Here is a 17797-nt window from a genome sequence, read left to right as displayed (position 1 = left end):
CTGGCAGCTATACAATGACCTGTACAACTTCCCCACTCAAACCAGACACTTTCTAGCAGGCTTGCACATGTGCATTGAGGGTGGAAGACCAGACTTGGGGCTCCGAATTCTACTTTTGTGAAAAATAAATTATACCCATTTTCACCGCTGCAAAACCCCGGGTCTTCGGCAGGTCAGACCCGGGTCAGCTGCAGTGTAAATGGGACACGCCGTGTCCCTTTACACGGGACTTCTACCCAGGTCCTGACCTGGGTAGAACACGGCTAGGACCTGGGTAGAGGGTGGTGTAAATGGGTACGCTGGGTCATCCGACCCTGCTCCCATTTACATCAATGGGGGACGTACAACCTGCTGATCGCAGCATCTGCAGGGGGGGGGGGGGGGGCACAGACAGCCTGCGCTGCTGTCTGCTATACTCTGCAGACAGCAGCGGCTGCAGCGGAGGAGGTGAATGGATGCCTGTGTGCAGCATCCATTCACCTCCCAGACAAGGGCTGGGGGGGCTGGGGGCAGCCCAGCAGATTACCTTAGTGCTGGGGGGTGTAAAAGGGATCAAACGCTGGGTTTCACCCGGCTTGAAGCTGGGTACAAAAACCTGAGTGCGACCAGGCGTTCTGGTATAAAAGGGGTATTGATAGTCATTATTAGTAGATATTAATTTTCATTTGTGTGGCTGCACACGGTGCCCAGTGACAAAGGGGTCCCCAATTCTTATAGTTGTCTATCATGTTCCCGTAATTGCCTGTAAAGCAGTGGGGCAGTACACTATACAGTGGTATTATATAACGCCACTTGTCTGCTGGTCAAGACACAATTCTCTTAAAGTTTAACCCTTTGGGTGCCAAGTGAATTTGTCAAAATTGGTGTGAAAATTGGCAAGCAATCATTTCTATTCATCATAATTACCACCATTTACACAACATTTTGTATTTGAATTTATATAACAAATGTGAGCGCCGTTGGCATTTTCAACGGATATTTTGCCCATTTTTCACAGACATGTTGGCACTCAAAGGGTTAAACTGCCACCAGATCTGCCCTAGCACTGGGACCCGATCAGAGATGTGCCACCACGTGGAGAGAGGTGGAGAGGGTATAAGAGCTACAGAGGAAGAAGGTAGTGAGAGATACAGGAGGTGACAGAAGCAAGCAAGCAGGGAGTGGAATGGAAGCAGTGGTGCCAAGTGGTAGGGTGGAGTGGTGGGTATTAATTGCCAAGGACTGGTGGAGGATGACTCTTGGTCAGGACATCCTCCCCCGCTTTTCCAGTAGCTGTAGAATGCTACAGTACTTAAAAAGCTATTTGTGGAGGCATGTGGCTACCATAGGCGAATCTAGGGGGTGGTCCGGGGGTGCACAGGACCACCCATTAGACCCATTTTGTAGCTGAGGGGTGGAGCTTTCCAACGAGCCCAGCCCCGTGTCTCTAGCCCCCTGGGAACCGTAGATACTGCCAGGCAAAGCTGGAACGTTTTCCCTATAGAATAACATGGGACCCGCTAATTCCGACCCCCACCCAGTTCAAAGGCTGCCAGTTCCCCCTTCGGCATCACTGAAGCTCGATGTTGATCTCAGTCGAACCCAAATCGCTGGGCCTTCAATTTGATACCAGGCTGGATCCATATGGGTTAATTGGTTCCAGGGATATTGAGGTTAAACCGTTTTTTTTTTTTTTTTTTTTTAATTTCTTAAATGTAATTTCATGACTGTTTATGCTCTTTGAGGGCAGATTTCTCTGGAACCAAACAGCCCAGTGTTTCACGGGACCAAAATCATTCGAAGCCAACTCAAAAGTTCTTCAATATGATACTGGTCTCATGTAAATGGGTCAGTTGGTTCCGAAGATATAGCTGGTTGGTGAAAGGGGGGTAGGTGGTTGTCTCTCCCCCTCACAACAGAAAATGCAGGGACTAGGCTGGTGTATAAGGGGTCAGCCTGGGAATGTCCCTGCATGATCCTGGGACCATATTCTTGGGTAAATCCCTGCATTTTCTGTTGTGAAAGGGATATTATTTCAAACAGCCGTGACCTGCAGTGCTCTGAATACAGCCGGGCAGCCCCCTGCTCTCTGCCCAGCTGTCAATGACTGTCACCCCTGCAGCTTCCGCTCCAATTCTTCTCCCCGCTTTTACCTCAGCCCGCCCCCCCCTTTAATCATGTGGTTCCGGCGCCCGGCGTGCTCCCCCGACGTCACGCACAACAACAGCGCGCACAATATTTCAAATGTCCACTCGGCTAGAGGGAACACCAGGAGGGGAGTGGGAGCGTGCTCTGCGCTGCGCTCTGCTCCTCTCCCCATAGAAGCAGCTGCACTGCTCTCTATCTCTCCCTGCAGCAGCAGCAAAGGCTCATATAAAAATTTGGTACTCTTTACTTAGAAGGGCGCCCATCTCGGCCATCTCGGGCATTGAATGCACTAAAAAATCAGGTGCGATGCGACAGACGAGATGCCCCAGATTTCCCATAGGGAACAATGTTAAATGTCTCAATTGACCCGATTTTCCTGTTCAATGCCTCAATTGACCCAATTTTTCCATAGGAAACAATGTTAAATGGGCCACAGAGGCCAAATAGGCACCCTGAAGTGAATAATGGCCACCCGAATTGTTAACGCCACCCCACGATCAACGTCAACCCGAAGCGTGGCGAGCGCAGCGGTACGCGTCCTACGACCTTTTCATACCCCCACTATCCACGTCGGCGTGGAGTTGAGAATAGAAAGTGTGGCGAGCGCAGCGAGCCACCGAGCCCGAAGCGTGGCGAGCGGACGTGGATACCTTCACAGGCTTCACAGCTGTCCGCGTACCCTCGCGGGGCTCGCTGCGCTCGCCACGCTTCGGGCTCGGTGGCTCGCTGCGCTCGCCACACTTTCTATTCTCAACTCCACGCCGACGTGGATAGTGGGGGTATGAAAAGGTCGTAGGACGCGTACCGCCGCCCCTCGCGGGCTCGCTGCGCTCGCCACGCATCGGGTTGACGTTGATCGTGGGGTGGCGTTAACAATTCGGGTGGCCATTATACACTTCAGGGTGCCTATTTGGCCTCTGTGGCCCATTTAACATTGTTTCCTATGGAAAAATCGGGTCAATTGAGGCATTGAACAGGAAAATTGGGTCAATTGAGACATTTAACATTGTTCCCTATGGGAAATCTCGGGCATCTCGTCGGTTGATCGCACCCGATTTTTTAGTGCATTCAATGCCCGAGATTTTTTACTAACGATGCCCACGATCAAAATCGTGGGCGCCCTTCTAAGTAAAGAGTACCAAAAATTTACAGTAAGTGGCACTTTTGGGGGCATTGCTTAAGGGACGCTACAAGTGACGGTATGTGGGGGCATTACGCATAATGTGTGGCTTAATGTGTAAGGGGCATTACGGTGTGCAGCATCATGTGTAAGCGGCATTATGTGTGCAGCATCATGTGTAATGGGTACTATGGTGTGCGGCATCATGTGTAATAGGTACTATGGTGTGCGGCATCATGTGTAATGGGTACTATGGTGTGCGGCATCATGTGTAATGGGTACAATGGTGTGCGGCATCATGTGTAATGGGTACTATGGTGGCATCATGTGTAATGGGTACTATGGTGGCATCAAGCAAGAACCCACTAGCAATGAGCACGTAGGTAAGCAGCACTTATGTGGCAAATATGTAATGGCATTACGGTTTGTTATATAGTATGTAATGGGCATCATGATGTGTGGCACAATGTGTAATGGGCATTATGGTGTGTGGCCTTATGTGTAATTGGCATTACGGCGTGTGGCTTGATGTGTAATGGGTATTACGGAGTTTGCTAAAATGTGTAATGGGCATTACTGTGTATGGTCTAAAGTGTAATACCACACCCCTTTTTGTGATGCCACGCCTCCTTTTTGGCACGCGGCTACGCGCGCAAAGGTCCCCCTCCTATTATGTCTAGATCTGGGACCACCCATTACCATAATTCTAGATTTGCCTATGGTGGCTACTGTATTTAACCAGTATGTTTGTGGAGGTATATGGCTACCTGCTGTATGTAATCAGTTTGTGAAGTCTATGTCCATACAGAACATAGGCCCGGATACAGATCTGTACGCAGCGTATATTCGTGATTAACGATCAGGTAAACTCGTCAAAGCCAATCACTCTGGCGGTTTGCACATGCACATAGTCACGCATGCCCAACCCCCGGCCATTGGGGACGGGGACAAATAATAAAGTGGCTTTAATGCAAACCAAGTGCAAAATTGGAATTGTCAGTATTGTCATTTCCCAATTTTAGAAGGGGATACTGGAGTGCTACCAACTTTATTTCTAACGTCAGTTATCCAACACATTGGAATACATTTATTATTTACGTCAATATATTAGCAAGTAAATTACAAGCAAAATGCTTTTTGCATTGAAAAAAAAAAAACCCAGCAGTGACACCTCTACGTGGACACTTTTTTAGTTTAGAGGAAAGATCGAATTGTTGCCATATATAATTTTTATAGTCAGCATTATTCCATTGCATCCTAACCAAGTTTGAATTGAACTGTTTTATGATTTATGGAGTAAGTCAGTGAAAGTAATAGCTGTGTTGGAACCTGTCTTGTTTCTTTTTGCTCTTATTTTTTCTGCTGACTTCATCATTTTTGCCGTAACATTCACAATCCTGTTAGTACTCTTAGCTCATTACTTACACAGAGACGTTTCATGTTTCATAAAATTGTTTTCTGACAAGTAACTAATTCTGTATTGACTTCTACTGAAAACGAGCACGTGATAAGCGTGTGCATTGCCCCGTATTATTAATGCTTTTTATCCAGTCCAGTTGTTTGCTGCAGAAAAGGGATAGAAAAAAAATGGTGGGAGCGAGGGTGAGGAAGTAAACCGTGTACAAAGACAGCTGAAACTGTTAAAGATTTTATATTAACGGTGTTCATTTAATTATCAAAGGAGTTTTTGCTTGTACAGCAAAGTTTAGCAAGCCAAGCAGACAATATGTAGTTCTCAGTGTAGGAAATGTGTGTTTTGTCTCAGGCTATTGTTCCTCTTTTGGAACCAATCCCATTGTAACTCGGATAAAGTGATGACAGGACATGGATGAAGATTTATTAGATTTGTTTAGATTGTTGTCTTTTGTAAAGCTTAATCATCCTCTCAACAAAAGATACATAGGTATCGCTAAAGTATCAGTTCATTATACTAGTAATCTCTTCATTCATCCATATAAAGCCCTCGTATCCTATTTCTTACTAAATACTAAAATGACTGCTCAGCGTGTTTCAGATTACTCACTTGCACACAACACCAGAAAGGGAGGTATCGTAAAAAAAAAAGCATCCATGGAATAAATGTTTAGGATTATCTAAAGCAAGACGGGTCATTTTGAAGTACAGTACTTGGATCTTTTGCTTCAAGGGAGTTTGCTGAAATTACTGGGGATATTCTGGCTGATTTGCTCAGATGCGTATTTGCATCCTTGCAAGTCAACCTAACCCTGCCTTGCGAATGGTGGTACACCGGCCCAACATTCTCAAGGCGCATTTCCTCGCACTGGCTGCAAAATGGATGTATTGCATAACATCCATTCACAGCATGCAGGGGAACGCCCACATCATTCAAACGTCCACGCATATGTAAGGGTGGTCTAAGGCACTCTTACAGTATGTATGCATGCACGTTCAGAAGGAAATGGGCGGGCAGCTGACATCTGGTGAGCGGTCTGCCCCGTTGGCCACGTCTTGGCCTCATTAGCATGAGAACGCACAGGGCCATAAATTCACATATGCTATTGCCCCCCCCCCCGCTTGCTGTACTGGGTGCGTGCACCCAGCGACCCGACTATTCGCAGTGGGTGCACGCACCCTGCGTATGCACATGCACAGAAATGAGCAGTAACAAAACATCGGACCCCGTGCGAACGGACCAGAATAAGGTCCTATATTTGTTGTGTGAGTTTGTTAATTAACAATAAAGATCTAAATGTTGACTACAATCCGTAACTGATGTTTATATAATTGTATCTTTATATAATATGTATCTTTATATAAATATATCTTACTAATAAACAATAGAAAGAGATCAAACATATTAATATACAGCTGTGTCATCTAATAGTCTGTGAAAGGCTGACTGACCTTTGCGTTGTTTATTTATGTTTCTGTAATGTTGCTGGAAGGATCGGCGAACTGAAGGTATTTTTGGTGTAATAATTGTGTCATTGTATCTGCTTGCATTGATAGGAGTCCCTTTCCCAAAGAACTTCCTTCAGATCTGTAAGAAGATCCTGTGCAGGCTATTCCGTGTGTTTGTTCATGTATACATCCATCACTTTGACCGCATCATTATCATGGGAGCAGAAGCACATGTCAATACCTGCTACAAGCACTTTTACTACTTTGTGACTGAACTGAATCTGATAGACCGCAAGGAACTGGAACCATTGGTAAGTGAGAGAACATACATTATGTCTTTTTTATATCCTTACACCACTATTATAATGATTGCTGCACAGTAATCTCAAAGATTACTCTCTATAATAGCAAAATGGGATTGCAAATCTATATGTGTCTTGGGGAGGAATTCAGGTTATGGGGCATGTATACTAAAGGTGCCCACACACTAGAAAGATCTGCGATCATAAATTAGCCTTCAAATCTTTTGTCCGATCTGGACAAAAGATTTCAGGCAAGCGCACATCTTTACCAAAGATTTTTCTTAAGATCCCGTGTGCGTTCCTATGGATCTTTTGTTAAATCTTCTGATCTTTTGTGCAGCACGTAAGATCAGAAGATTTAGCAAAAGATCCACGGGAGCGAGCATCGGCCGATTTTCGACCGATTATCGGTAAATATCGTCCGATATATCGGCCGATTTATCGAAAATCGGCCAATCGGCCCAAAAATCGTTCTAGTGTGTGGGCACCTTAAGCCTTGGAGAGAGAAAGTGAACAGATACATGGGCCAATTCAATCCATTTTCAAAGGTGGAGGTCTAATATGCACATGTGCAAACCCCCTTTGTGAACGCCTTTGGCGAGTATCACACTCACTAAAAGGTTCGAGCTGTGAGGAAAGGGGGCGGGCAGTGGCCTGGAGCCCACCCCCTTCCCCTGTGAACTTAGGCATGTCGATCCCTGCTCGGGGTGGGTGGCTGATGTCCCCGAGCAGGCGTCAACACGCCTGCTATATAAATGGATGGAGCAAGGTACCAGTAGTCTCACCTCCTACCATAAACAGATAATCAATATAAAACAATAGAACCAGCGCTTCCTATTAAGATAAGTGTACATTTGATGTCCCAGGAGAGATATCCTTGATAATTGCAATTCTTCCTTGCTTTTATTTCCTGGGTTCACCTCAAAAACAGAGAAGAATGGAATTCATGGTGCAGATCGTACCAACAAAGATATTACTGTGCAATATAAGTGATGAGATTAGCTTTCGTACCCTTCTTTGGCCTCACTCAGGCCAAGTTCAATCGTATAGTCAGGGGGTCACATAGAATGGATTCTCCTCAGGTTCTCCAATTTTCCTCAGATATGTGAATATAAAATATACAAACTCATCGTGCAAACTTGACAATTTATTCAAACAATCAATGACTCAATAAAAATGAAAAGCCTGGTACCGTGTTTGGCCCTTTTAGATTATACCCGGGTTTACCACCGTCAGATCCTCACATCCAAGTCCAATAGTTCATAGGTCCAAAACGCCATGTAGCAGGGGACTCCACAACCACCAACGCGTTTCAACCTAGCAGATCTTCCTCAAGGTGTGTCCTTTTTTACACGTGCGGCCGCATGCAAGGGGATGTGTATATCTTGTAGTAAATAGAGCAAACATATTAATATGCAGCTGTGTCATCTAATAGTCTGTGAAAGCCCAATGCAGTTGTAGAGTATGCATGGCAATTTCATGCTTCTGTATGACCACTACAGGCTAAGTATAAACCATACTTGCTTACCATATCGACCCCAGAAAGTTGGGCAAGTCCAGCACAGTCCACAGCAAACCACTCTCGGCAGGAGAGTCTGAGGAAACCAGATGCAGGATTGCGGCATTGTGGCCCCACCTGTTACATTGGCATTGTGCAGCCTGGGTGTGGCCACGATGATGCAATCATTGTTACCATGCCCCCTAAAGAACCTCCCAAAATGAGCCTCATCCCTATACACATCACACCCTGGCCTGCCCCCTACATCGCCCTGCTAGAAAGCAACCTTGGTATAAACCCTCTAGTCAACACACAATCTCAAATTACTTTTGAGAGTGAGAAAGGCCCGGATTGTGAAAATCTGTGCATGTACATGAGACAATTAAAATAGTAAATAGCATTTTAGGATGACTTGGAATAAAACCTGTTATCTCATGGTCAACTCTTTATTCCACTGTTATTTCTTGCAGAGCTTGTCATCAGAAATTGTAGCTCAGATCTTTTTTTCTAGTGTGTTCTACTCCATTGAACCACATTCTGCCATTTATTAAGCTGGTGATTCTGATCATTGTTTCTTCTGGTTGGCTGGGGAACCTGTGTAAATTAAGCTGTACAATGGACACGTCTCCTTGTACCCTATTCTTTATTGGAAGGAGGAGGGTTTGTGCCTCTGTCTGTGTTCAGAACCAGTAGCTTTTGCCAGAATACTGTATGGATAAGGAGATTGCTATCAACCTCAATGAGATAAAACTAGTCTGTATGGAGTTTTAGTTACAATAAGCATACAGTATAACCTAGTGTACAGATTAAGGAGGTTATTCTGGTTTGCGGCCCCCCCTGTACGTGCGCACGGGGGAGTGATGTTTAGCGACTGTGCATAAGCATTTATATGCATGTGCAGCTGCTTGGTGCGAGCAGGCATGGGGAACTGCTAGTTCACCATCCTGTTCACACCTAGCAGTGTGTGTGTGTGGGGGGTGGCAGTGAGGAGTCACGCCCATGGAAACGCCCCACGTTTCATGGGCGGTCCCATGAACACACTAGGCGTTCCCATGCTAATGCGCATGTGACGCGGGTCTGGGGGGTGGGCAGCTGACATCAGCGGATGTCAGCTGCCCACCTGCTTCCCACACAGGGCGTTCATAGATATAATGCCGTGTACACATGGCAGCGATATGGGCTGATATCGCTGGTGATATGGTCTCTGGCGACCATATTGCCAGTGATGGGAGTGTGCCCCGGCTCACATTTTCAGCCCCGTTATAATCGCTCTCCTGTGACCAGCTGATTCCCTCTGCAGCTCCCCCGGCAGAGGTTCCCTTTCATCAGCGACCATCTCAGGTCACTGATGAAAAGGAGACACTGAGCAATATATAGCCTCCATGTGTACACAGCTTAAGACACCTGAGAGGTGTCGTACGTCTGCGAGCACTGTAGAAATAATTTGATGGTCGGCGACCATTGAATGATATCGACCCCGCATGCAAGCTGCAAATCACTCGTGTGGGGTAACTCTGCATGCAAGGGGGGGGTGCCGTTCGTGCGGGCGGTGTTTAAACAGCATTACGTGTACCAGAATAAGGTCCTAAGTTCAGAAGCATGGGAGACAATTGTATTATTCACTTATAGTCTGTAACCACATAAAGAGGGTTTCCATAACCTATTTATCTTGATTCCCTTGTTCACTGATTGCCTCATGGCAGAGCTTCTAATCCATTGTCTCTAATGATATACACCAGGCTTAATTGCTGTTGTCATACACACGGGAAATTAAAACAGATATGCAGCATTAGGCCCCCCTTCTATTTCCCATGCAGACAGTACAGCACAGCTATAACAGGCAGCCGCCTTACAATCAAATAATTCCATACAACCTGCTTTATTAATAATATAATATAACAGAAAAAAGCACATTATCCATGTTTGTTTCTTCCTTTCACATTTTCTATAACTGGAATTCCTTTCTTAAAATAGGGAAATCAAAAATAAATATTTCATGACGGAGTTTCCTGACATGAAATAAGAGTATCTAAAGTTCTTTTTAAGACAGGGGAAGATGTTTTCTTTTGTGAGCAAAGCATTGTATCATCATTAAGTTCCACCTCAGGCTACAAATGTGACAGGCGATGGCTTAATCAGTCATAAAGCAGAGCAGTACATAATTATTAATGATAGAAGTTCAGTCCCAGGTGTAGAGCAGAGCCTGCAGTAACTGCTGTTGTCTTGCTTTCCTGCACTTTCATGTGTTCTCACTGAGTGCCAGATGTACTAAGCTTGAAAAGTGATAAAAAGGAGAGTGATAAACATCCAGCCAATCAGCTTGTAGCTGCAATGTCAAAAGCTGGGTTTGAAAAATGACAGGTAGGAGCTGATTGGCTGGTGGTTTATCACTCTCCATTTTATCACAAAGCTTAGTACCTCTCGCCCTCACTGCTGTTTGTGTATAGTGTTACACATGGTTCTGCTCTCAGAATGCAGGCCATCTATGTGCACACAGGCCTACTGTATTGGTAAGTAGTAGGTTAAGAAAAGATGCAGAGGCACAACCTAAGCACTAACATGCAGCTAGTCAATATTATTTTGTCTTACAATTAACATGGAGTATAAGTGAAGTTCTTAGTGAATGTTTAGCCAAAAATGAGGCCCATCCACCTCGTCCAGGTGACCTTCATCATATGGGTCCATTATATCCCTAATACTAAAAAATTATGTTAATGTATCCAAGTCGGTGTGTATACTTGACTATATAGTCAAAATCTCATCTGGATCTAATGCAGAAAGTCTTGGCTGCATAGACTATATCGTGCAGATCTGCACTATATGTATGCAGATAGTTTAAATTGTATACATAGTCTAAGGTGCCCACAGACGCTACAATTGTACTGTGCTATGCATTGTTGTCTGTACAATGGTTCTATACAATTTTTCTTCCAGCTTGCTATGAGATGTGCACTTGGATGCATAAGATGTGATTGTATGAACCCATGTTTGTAATGTTAAATTTCAGATGTAGTCTAAAAAGTACGTGCAGCACATACTTTTTTAGACATACAATATCGGGCTCCCGGGAACGCGCATCGCATCGCATCGCACAAGCACATAAACACCATCCAATAATTGTACATAAGATGCAATTTGTGCTTAAAAAGTACAAAACGCATTCGATAATTGATGCGTCTGTGGGCACCTTTATATGTAGAAAGCAATGCAGGAATCTGTATTGATTAAAACACCTAAAATTAGATGAGAGTGATGTTAATACCAAAAGGAAGGAACCTCAGCCTAAATTGTATACATAGTCAAAATCGCACCTGGATCTCATGCAGATTATTCTTAAGGTGCCCACAGACGCTACAATTATCGAATGCGTTTTGTACTTTTTAAGCACAAATTGCATCTTATGTACAATTATTGGATGGTGTTTATGGGCTTGTGCGATGCGATGCGCGTTCCCGGGAGCCGATATTGTATGTCTAAAAAAGTACGTGCTGCACATACTTTTTAGACTACATCTGAAATTTAACATTACAAACATGGGTTCATCAGATCACATCGCATGCATCCAAGTGCACATTGCATCGCAAGCTGGAAGAAAAATTGTATAGAACCATTGTACAGACAAAAACGCATAGCACAGTACAATTGTAGCGTCAGTGGGCACCTTTATATGTAGAAAGCAATGCAGGAATCTGTATTGATTAAAACACCTAAAATTAGATGAGAGTGATGTTAATACCAAAAGGAAGGAACCTCAGCCTTCATGTGTACATTATGTACACAAAAATATAATAAAAGGACTAGGACAACCACAGATGAGATCTCTGATCTGCCCCTTTTATATACAACATTGGTTGCAGTAGTAGTCCTCTGAGCAACTAAAGTGTCCATCGCAAGTAAGCCACTGGAGCCTTTACAGCTGTGTACAGATTCACAGTTGAAGGCTGAGAAGCACCCCCAAAATGGTCGCAGCATGTTTGTATTTTTTAAACCACCCCCATGTTACCACCTATAAACGATCAGTATTATAATATACAGTATGATGATGATGGAAATGGGGATCATTTTGTTGTGTGGTTTGACTGAGGTATGACAAGGAATACTTTGGGCTAAATAACAAAACACGGGGAGAATATTTAGCTGAACTGTACTTGAAATTTCACTGAAATATAGACACTGTGGGGGAAATTTACTAAGATTACCAATCATGGGCAATCCTGAGTATGACCGGGATATGCCCGAAAATACAATGTGAGGCTAATTTAATAAGCTGCCAAATTCTCGGATTTGTATTTTCAGATGGTGAAATCATTGATATTTGGGTGCTGAGGTGGGGTGGGTGGGGGCCCCACACAGGAGTATAACCAGCCATGGGCTCTTTGAGTCGGTGCTGGTTCCAGAAATGCAAGGGAAACAAGACCTGGGGTCCCTCTTTATTTCAAGAATCATCACGGTCTCTATTGGGGGGGGGGGGGGGGGGGGGGGCATCACACATAGGTTTTTCTATTATGTATTTAAATTTAAATTTCTTTACATAGAGAAGCCTGCACGTGGAAAATGTGTCACATTTTTCATTCGTATTTTCTGCTGAATTCATGGCCGAATTCAGCAGTTCGTATGATTGTAAATTGGCCAATTGGATAGAACTCTATGGCCATATACACCTGAGTTCTATCGATGATGTATTCATTTATACAGTTGAATTTGGCTGAGCTTGCTGTGCATAAATCAGGCAAATCAGCCATATTCGGCTGATTGCAATTTAGTGCGGCACTGGGTCCCAGACGTATTAAAGATCGAATGGGTGAATTCAGACCCATTCGATCTTAGTAAATTCCCCCGTGTGTGTGTTGTTCCCTCACTGTCATGCATTTTTTTATACTAAAGAAGGGTGAAACTAGCATTAGTTTATAAAAAGATTGTAAAATAAATATTAATGACTGTGATACTAGGCACTGCTGCGTGGTGTGTTTTTCATTTCTCTGTGCAATGTGCATAGAAAAAGTCAATATAGTCACTGATACCCCTTTTACACCACCGAAAAATCCGGGTCAGCTGCTGGTCAGACACGGATCATCGGCGGTGTAAATGGGCTATATCCGTGTCCATTTACACGGGTCCTCTACCCAGGTCCTGACCTGGGTAGAACCCAGATAGGACCCGTGTAAATGGCGGTGTAAATGGTCCCGCTGCGGAAGATGTGCCCAGCTGCTGCGGGAGGAGGGGGGTCCCTGCGGCTGCTGAGGGGAGGGGGGGTACCTGTCCTGTCAGCCTGCGGTCGGAGCTCAGCGGAGGGGATGATGTGCGCCGCTGCTGTACCATCCCCCGGCAGCCGGTCCCTGCGGCGAATGGACAGTCAGTGTCGGCGGTCCCTCCAGCGCATAGGAACTAGTACTAGTTCTCATGCGCCAGAGGGACCCCCGCCGCAGGAACTTCGCGGCTGCGGGGAGTGGTACAGCAGCGGCGCACATCATCTCCTCCGCTGAGTGAGCTCCGACCTCAGGCTGACAGGTACCCCCCTCCCCTCAGCAGCGGCAGGGACCCCCCTCCTCCTAGCACCCGGGGACAGCACTCCCCATCTACCCCCTAAAAAACACTGAACCTGGGTCAGCCCTGCCTTAAATATTATATATATATATATTATTTATAAATATATATATTATATATTTTTATAAATATATATATATATATATATATATATAGAAATATTATATATATATTTATATATATATATATATATATATTTAAATAAATATAATATATATATTATATTTATATAAATATAATATATATTATATATATATATATATATATATTATTTAAGGCAGGGCTGAACCAGGTTCAGTGTAAATGGTGCAGACCCAGGTCCAACCCAGGTCAAAGCGCTGTGTAAATGCTGTATAAAGCAAGGTCAGACCCTGGATACTCCAGCATTCAAAGACCAGGGTCCGACCAGGGTTTTTCGTGTAAAAGGGGTATTAATCACACCCTGGAGTCCCAGCGGCAGCTTGTTTTAGTGCATACGCTAAGCTGTCTGTGCAAAGTGAACGGTTTTATACATGTCCTGCTCTTCTGGTTAGGTAATGTCTCATGTCTGAGAGGTATTTAGTTGGAATGTTATTATTACTGGATAAGCCCAAGCAAGCATCCGCCATTATTCATGGTTATTTGGTAGCAGCTCTACAGCTAGAACATCTCTTACAGCTGGCGGTACATCAGAACAACCTGCATACAAACTAATTGTATGCAGGTTGTAAGAGCGGTGAAACGAGCGATTGTATGGGCTTTAATAGCACATACAATCTGCTTACAACTGCAAGCCATCCTGACTGATCATATGTGCAGCACATATGATCAGTAGAGCGATCACTGGACCCGCGGGACCGTGCATCGTATCGATATTCCTCACAATGTGCACACAATCGATCGCACGCCCGGTTGAAATTGGCCTCAGATCGCTCGAGTGTATGGCCAGCTTTAGTAATATCCATAACTATATGCTTTTCACCATCCCATTTGAACACTTAACTTATACAACTGATAAGCAGGAGCAGGTCTGCTTTGCTGCCCATATATACAGTATATGTGGCTAAATATTATATATATATATATATATATATATATATATATATATATATATATATATATATATATATACAGTCCAAGCTCCGGCACTCCCCAGTAATTTGCAGCTCCTTAATTCCTTAACCCGGTGCCTTCCTTAGGCCAATGCGGGTCCTTACTGTACAGGTGCAAGCAAAGGCGTCACTCGGGGATTAGTGATAAAGCTCAAATCATCATTTTATTCCGTCCGACATGTTTCGAGTGCACAGGCTCGTCCTCAGGGAACCGGGGTTGGAAACAAACCCAGAGTGCCTTTTAAAGATATACCCGTGTGGGTCAGAGACTCTTATATCTGTGGACATTTAAAAATATTTTTTTTGCGCACTTCATTATATATATATATACTGTTTCAGCTAGTATATTGCAGTCCTCATTTTTCAGTGTCACAGCCCAATCAGTGTAATACATGTGCCAGGCTTAACCGCTGCTTTAAAGCAGTTTTACAAAACATATATTTAGTATACAAATGCTGGTTAGTCATTGGGATAATTGCAGTTTCTGTTTCACATCTGGTGGTTTAATGAGTAACCAGCTGTAAGTGTAGGGCAGGCGTGGCAGGCCAGTTTTTCCCACAGCTGGTTTCCTTTCAGAGTCATTGAGTTTGAAATAATGGACACTAAACATTATTGGGCTTTCAAGTAACTCTGTTGTGTGTGTGTGCAGCGTTACACAATAGCAGTGGCTTTTTTATGGCATGGGTCAGTCATTTTCTGTGTTAAAATAAATAAGAGGAAACAAACGACATATGCTCATCGGCTACATCAAAAATCCTTTCTGCACAGATTGGATGGTCAATGACCAGCAGATGTCGGCGAGTGCGAATGTGTGTCTGGAGAATTATTACTTTGCATTCAAGTATAACGTGTGAGCTCAGTACAAGTGTATGCTCTTTTCTGCTGTGGATGGAAAAGTTGCCGTTTAAAAATAGTAACAAATGTTATGTCATGCTAACAGGTCCAGGAACTGGATAAATCTGTATCAACAATATATAATGCCATGCAAAACACAGAGAAAACAACTTTAGCTCTGTGTCTGAAATGTAAGCAAATGAAACAAATGTGCTATTGAGAAATTCATAGGAGCACAGGTTATGCCATCTCCATGCTGCTCGAGTGTTGACGGAAAAGACATCATCCCTTTACAATTATCTCATTCTGGCAGATGGACAGGTAATGCTTAGCCCCAGGAGAGGAGGAGTGTGACCTCTGCTGGCAATGCAGACATGTAAATAGAGACTAGAACCCCAACACGTTTGCAGTTGGCATTGGATAATGAATAAAGCAGAACCAGGAAAGGAGCTAGAAAGTGGAAGAAGCAAGATTCCCAATAGCACAAGGTTTTTTTATAATAATAATAATAATGCAGGATGAATGAGTGAGTGTGAATGTGCATCTGGAGAGCAGGGACAGTGTAATGGTTAGCATTACTGCCTTACAGTGCTGAGGTCATGGGTTCGATCCCCACCATGGCCCTAACTGTGCAGAGTTTGTATATTCTCCACGTGCTTGTGTGGGTTTACTCCGGGTACTCCAGTTTCCTCCCACAATTCAAAAATATACTGGTAGGTTAATTGGCTTTCAACAAATTAACCCTAGAATGTCTGTGTGTGCGTGTACATGTGGTAAAGAACATAGATTGTAAACTCCACTGGGGCAGGGACTGTTCAAATATTCTCTGTAAAGCGCTGCGGAATATGTGCGCTATATAAATAACTTAATAAATAATAAGATTATGGTGTCAAACTAAACCTCTATATAAATACCGTTCTTAATATCTACATTGTGCAACAATGTTTTAATGAATTTGTAATCTGCAAACAAGAAATCCAGTTAACTGAGATAGGGAGAGAGTTTTTTGTTAATATGAAGCATAAAGAAGGGTCATTCTATCTAACCTTTTTTTTCCATACATTTTTGTAGAAACTATACATTTTGCATAATTTTATGTATCCCCATTATTATCAATGAGGACTACAGTCTAATCCCTGTTTACCAAACTCCAAAAGCAAAGCTTTTTGGAATTTGGCTGCATTGTTGACGAAATCCTCAGTTGGCATAAACCGTTTATGCCTATAGAGGCATTCTCGTAGGTGAGGGATCTTATGATCCCTCTCCCTCAGCCTGCAGCCAGCTCCCACAGTGCACACGTGCTGTCCATGGTGGCTTCTGTATATTTGAAGACACATTTTAAGTCTCTGATGCATGTACATATTTATGGAGGGACACATAGTGCTATATGCAGGTCAGCAGAATTATCTCATCATGTTACATATTTTTCTCAACCACAATTTGTGAATTGTCTTTTTTAGATGTTTGAATTCATGACTTTTTTATGCTGATGCATTGGGTTGAGGATAAGACCTCATCATTTTACATGGCCTTTTATAGAGTTTGGAAAATAGTTTTGTAGCCTATCCTAGATTTGTGCATACTGTACAATATACTGAACAGCAGCGAAGGGGAAGGACAAGGTGACACACAGAGCTCAGAGGAGAAGACATAAGCTCCCCACTTGGGCCAAAAAATCAGATTCATCTATGCTCCCAGCCTGGCATTCTAGAGTTCTAAATCTGAAATGGAAGTTGGAAATGATTAGGTCCTGGGTGAAATATGAGAAGAAGAGGGAATAAAATAATGTTGTTAGAAAAAGCTGGTAAATGATTGCATGCAGATCCAAATGAAATGTGCTGAGCTTCTGTAAAAATGTCTAGCGGGTTCAGAAATGTAAGTCACCATCTGCAGAATAACTGGCAGGTTATAATTCATTCAGTTGGCCATAATCAATCCTGTGTACTTATTTATGTTTGACAGAAGTCCTACAGTGTCTGTGGAATGCAGGAGAGCTGCCCACAGTGCGGTAGGAAGGAAAATGAAACGTTTATTGTTACATAATTGTGTGAGTGGGAACATGTCAGGGAGCTCATTGTGAGCTTCCCTTATCATCACAATGTATTCAGCGCCCAATTTAAATAAATGTACTGAATGCCTACCCACACATTTAGGCAGTGTCAGTGTCAAACACCAGGGGCCAAATGTAATAGGGTGAGAGTTTCAGAAAGTGAGAGATTTTGGGAGGGTTTCCCCATGTTTTTTAAAGGAGCAATCGGTACTTGTGGAGTATCACGGCTCCCACGACCTGCATCGTATGCAGATCGTATGCTAAAAATCGCATCGCATCGCATGTGGCATACGATGGCATACGATGCGATGCGATGTTTTACCGATTTTTGACTATTTTAGCTCAAAAATCGTATGCCATCGCATAACA

The 17797-nt window shown here is 43.6% G+C and overlaps 1 protein-coding gene across 4 annotated transcripts in view; it reads left to right on the top strand.

Moving 5' to 3' along the window:
• The window catches only part of MOB3B (MOB kinase activator 3B), an 84977-nt gene that overhangs the window by 50150 nt on the left and 17030 nt on the right, over window positions 1–17797 (top strand). For 3 of the 4 annotated variants that reach the window (XM_083185477.1, XM_083185484.1, XM_083185494.1), the window contains exons 3-4: window positions 6218–6420; window positions 7622–7747. In XM_083185477.1, coding sequence (XP_083041603.1) covers window positions 6218–6420; window positions 7622–7732 — 314 coding nt within the window. In that variant the 3' untranslated portion in view covers window positions 7733–7747. The remainder of the gene's footprint in view (window positions 1–6217; window positions 6421–7621; window positions 7748–17797) is intronic. The other variant, XM_083185503.1, reaches the window with a different exon arrangement.

The sequence above is a fragment of the Crinia signifera genome, chromosome 1 (genome assembly GCF_055691185.1).
Source record: "Crinia signifera chromosome 1, ASM5569118v1, whole genome shotgun sequence".
Classification (NCBI taxonomy): Eukaryota; Metazoa; Chordata; class Amphibia; order Anura; family Myobatrachidae; genus Crinia; species Crinia signifera.
This window is presented reverse-complemented; position numbering and strand designations above follow the sequence as displayed.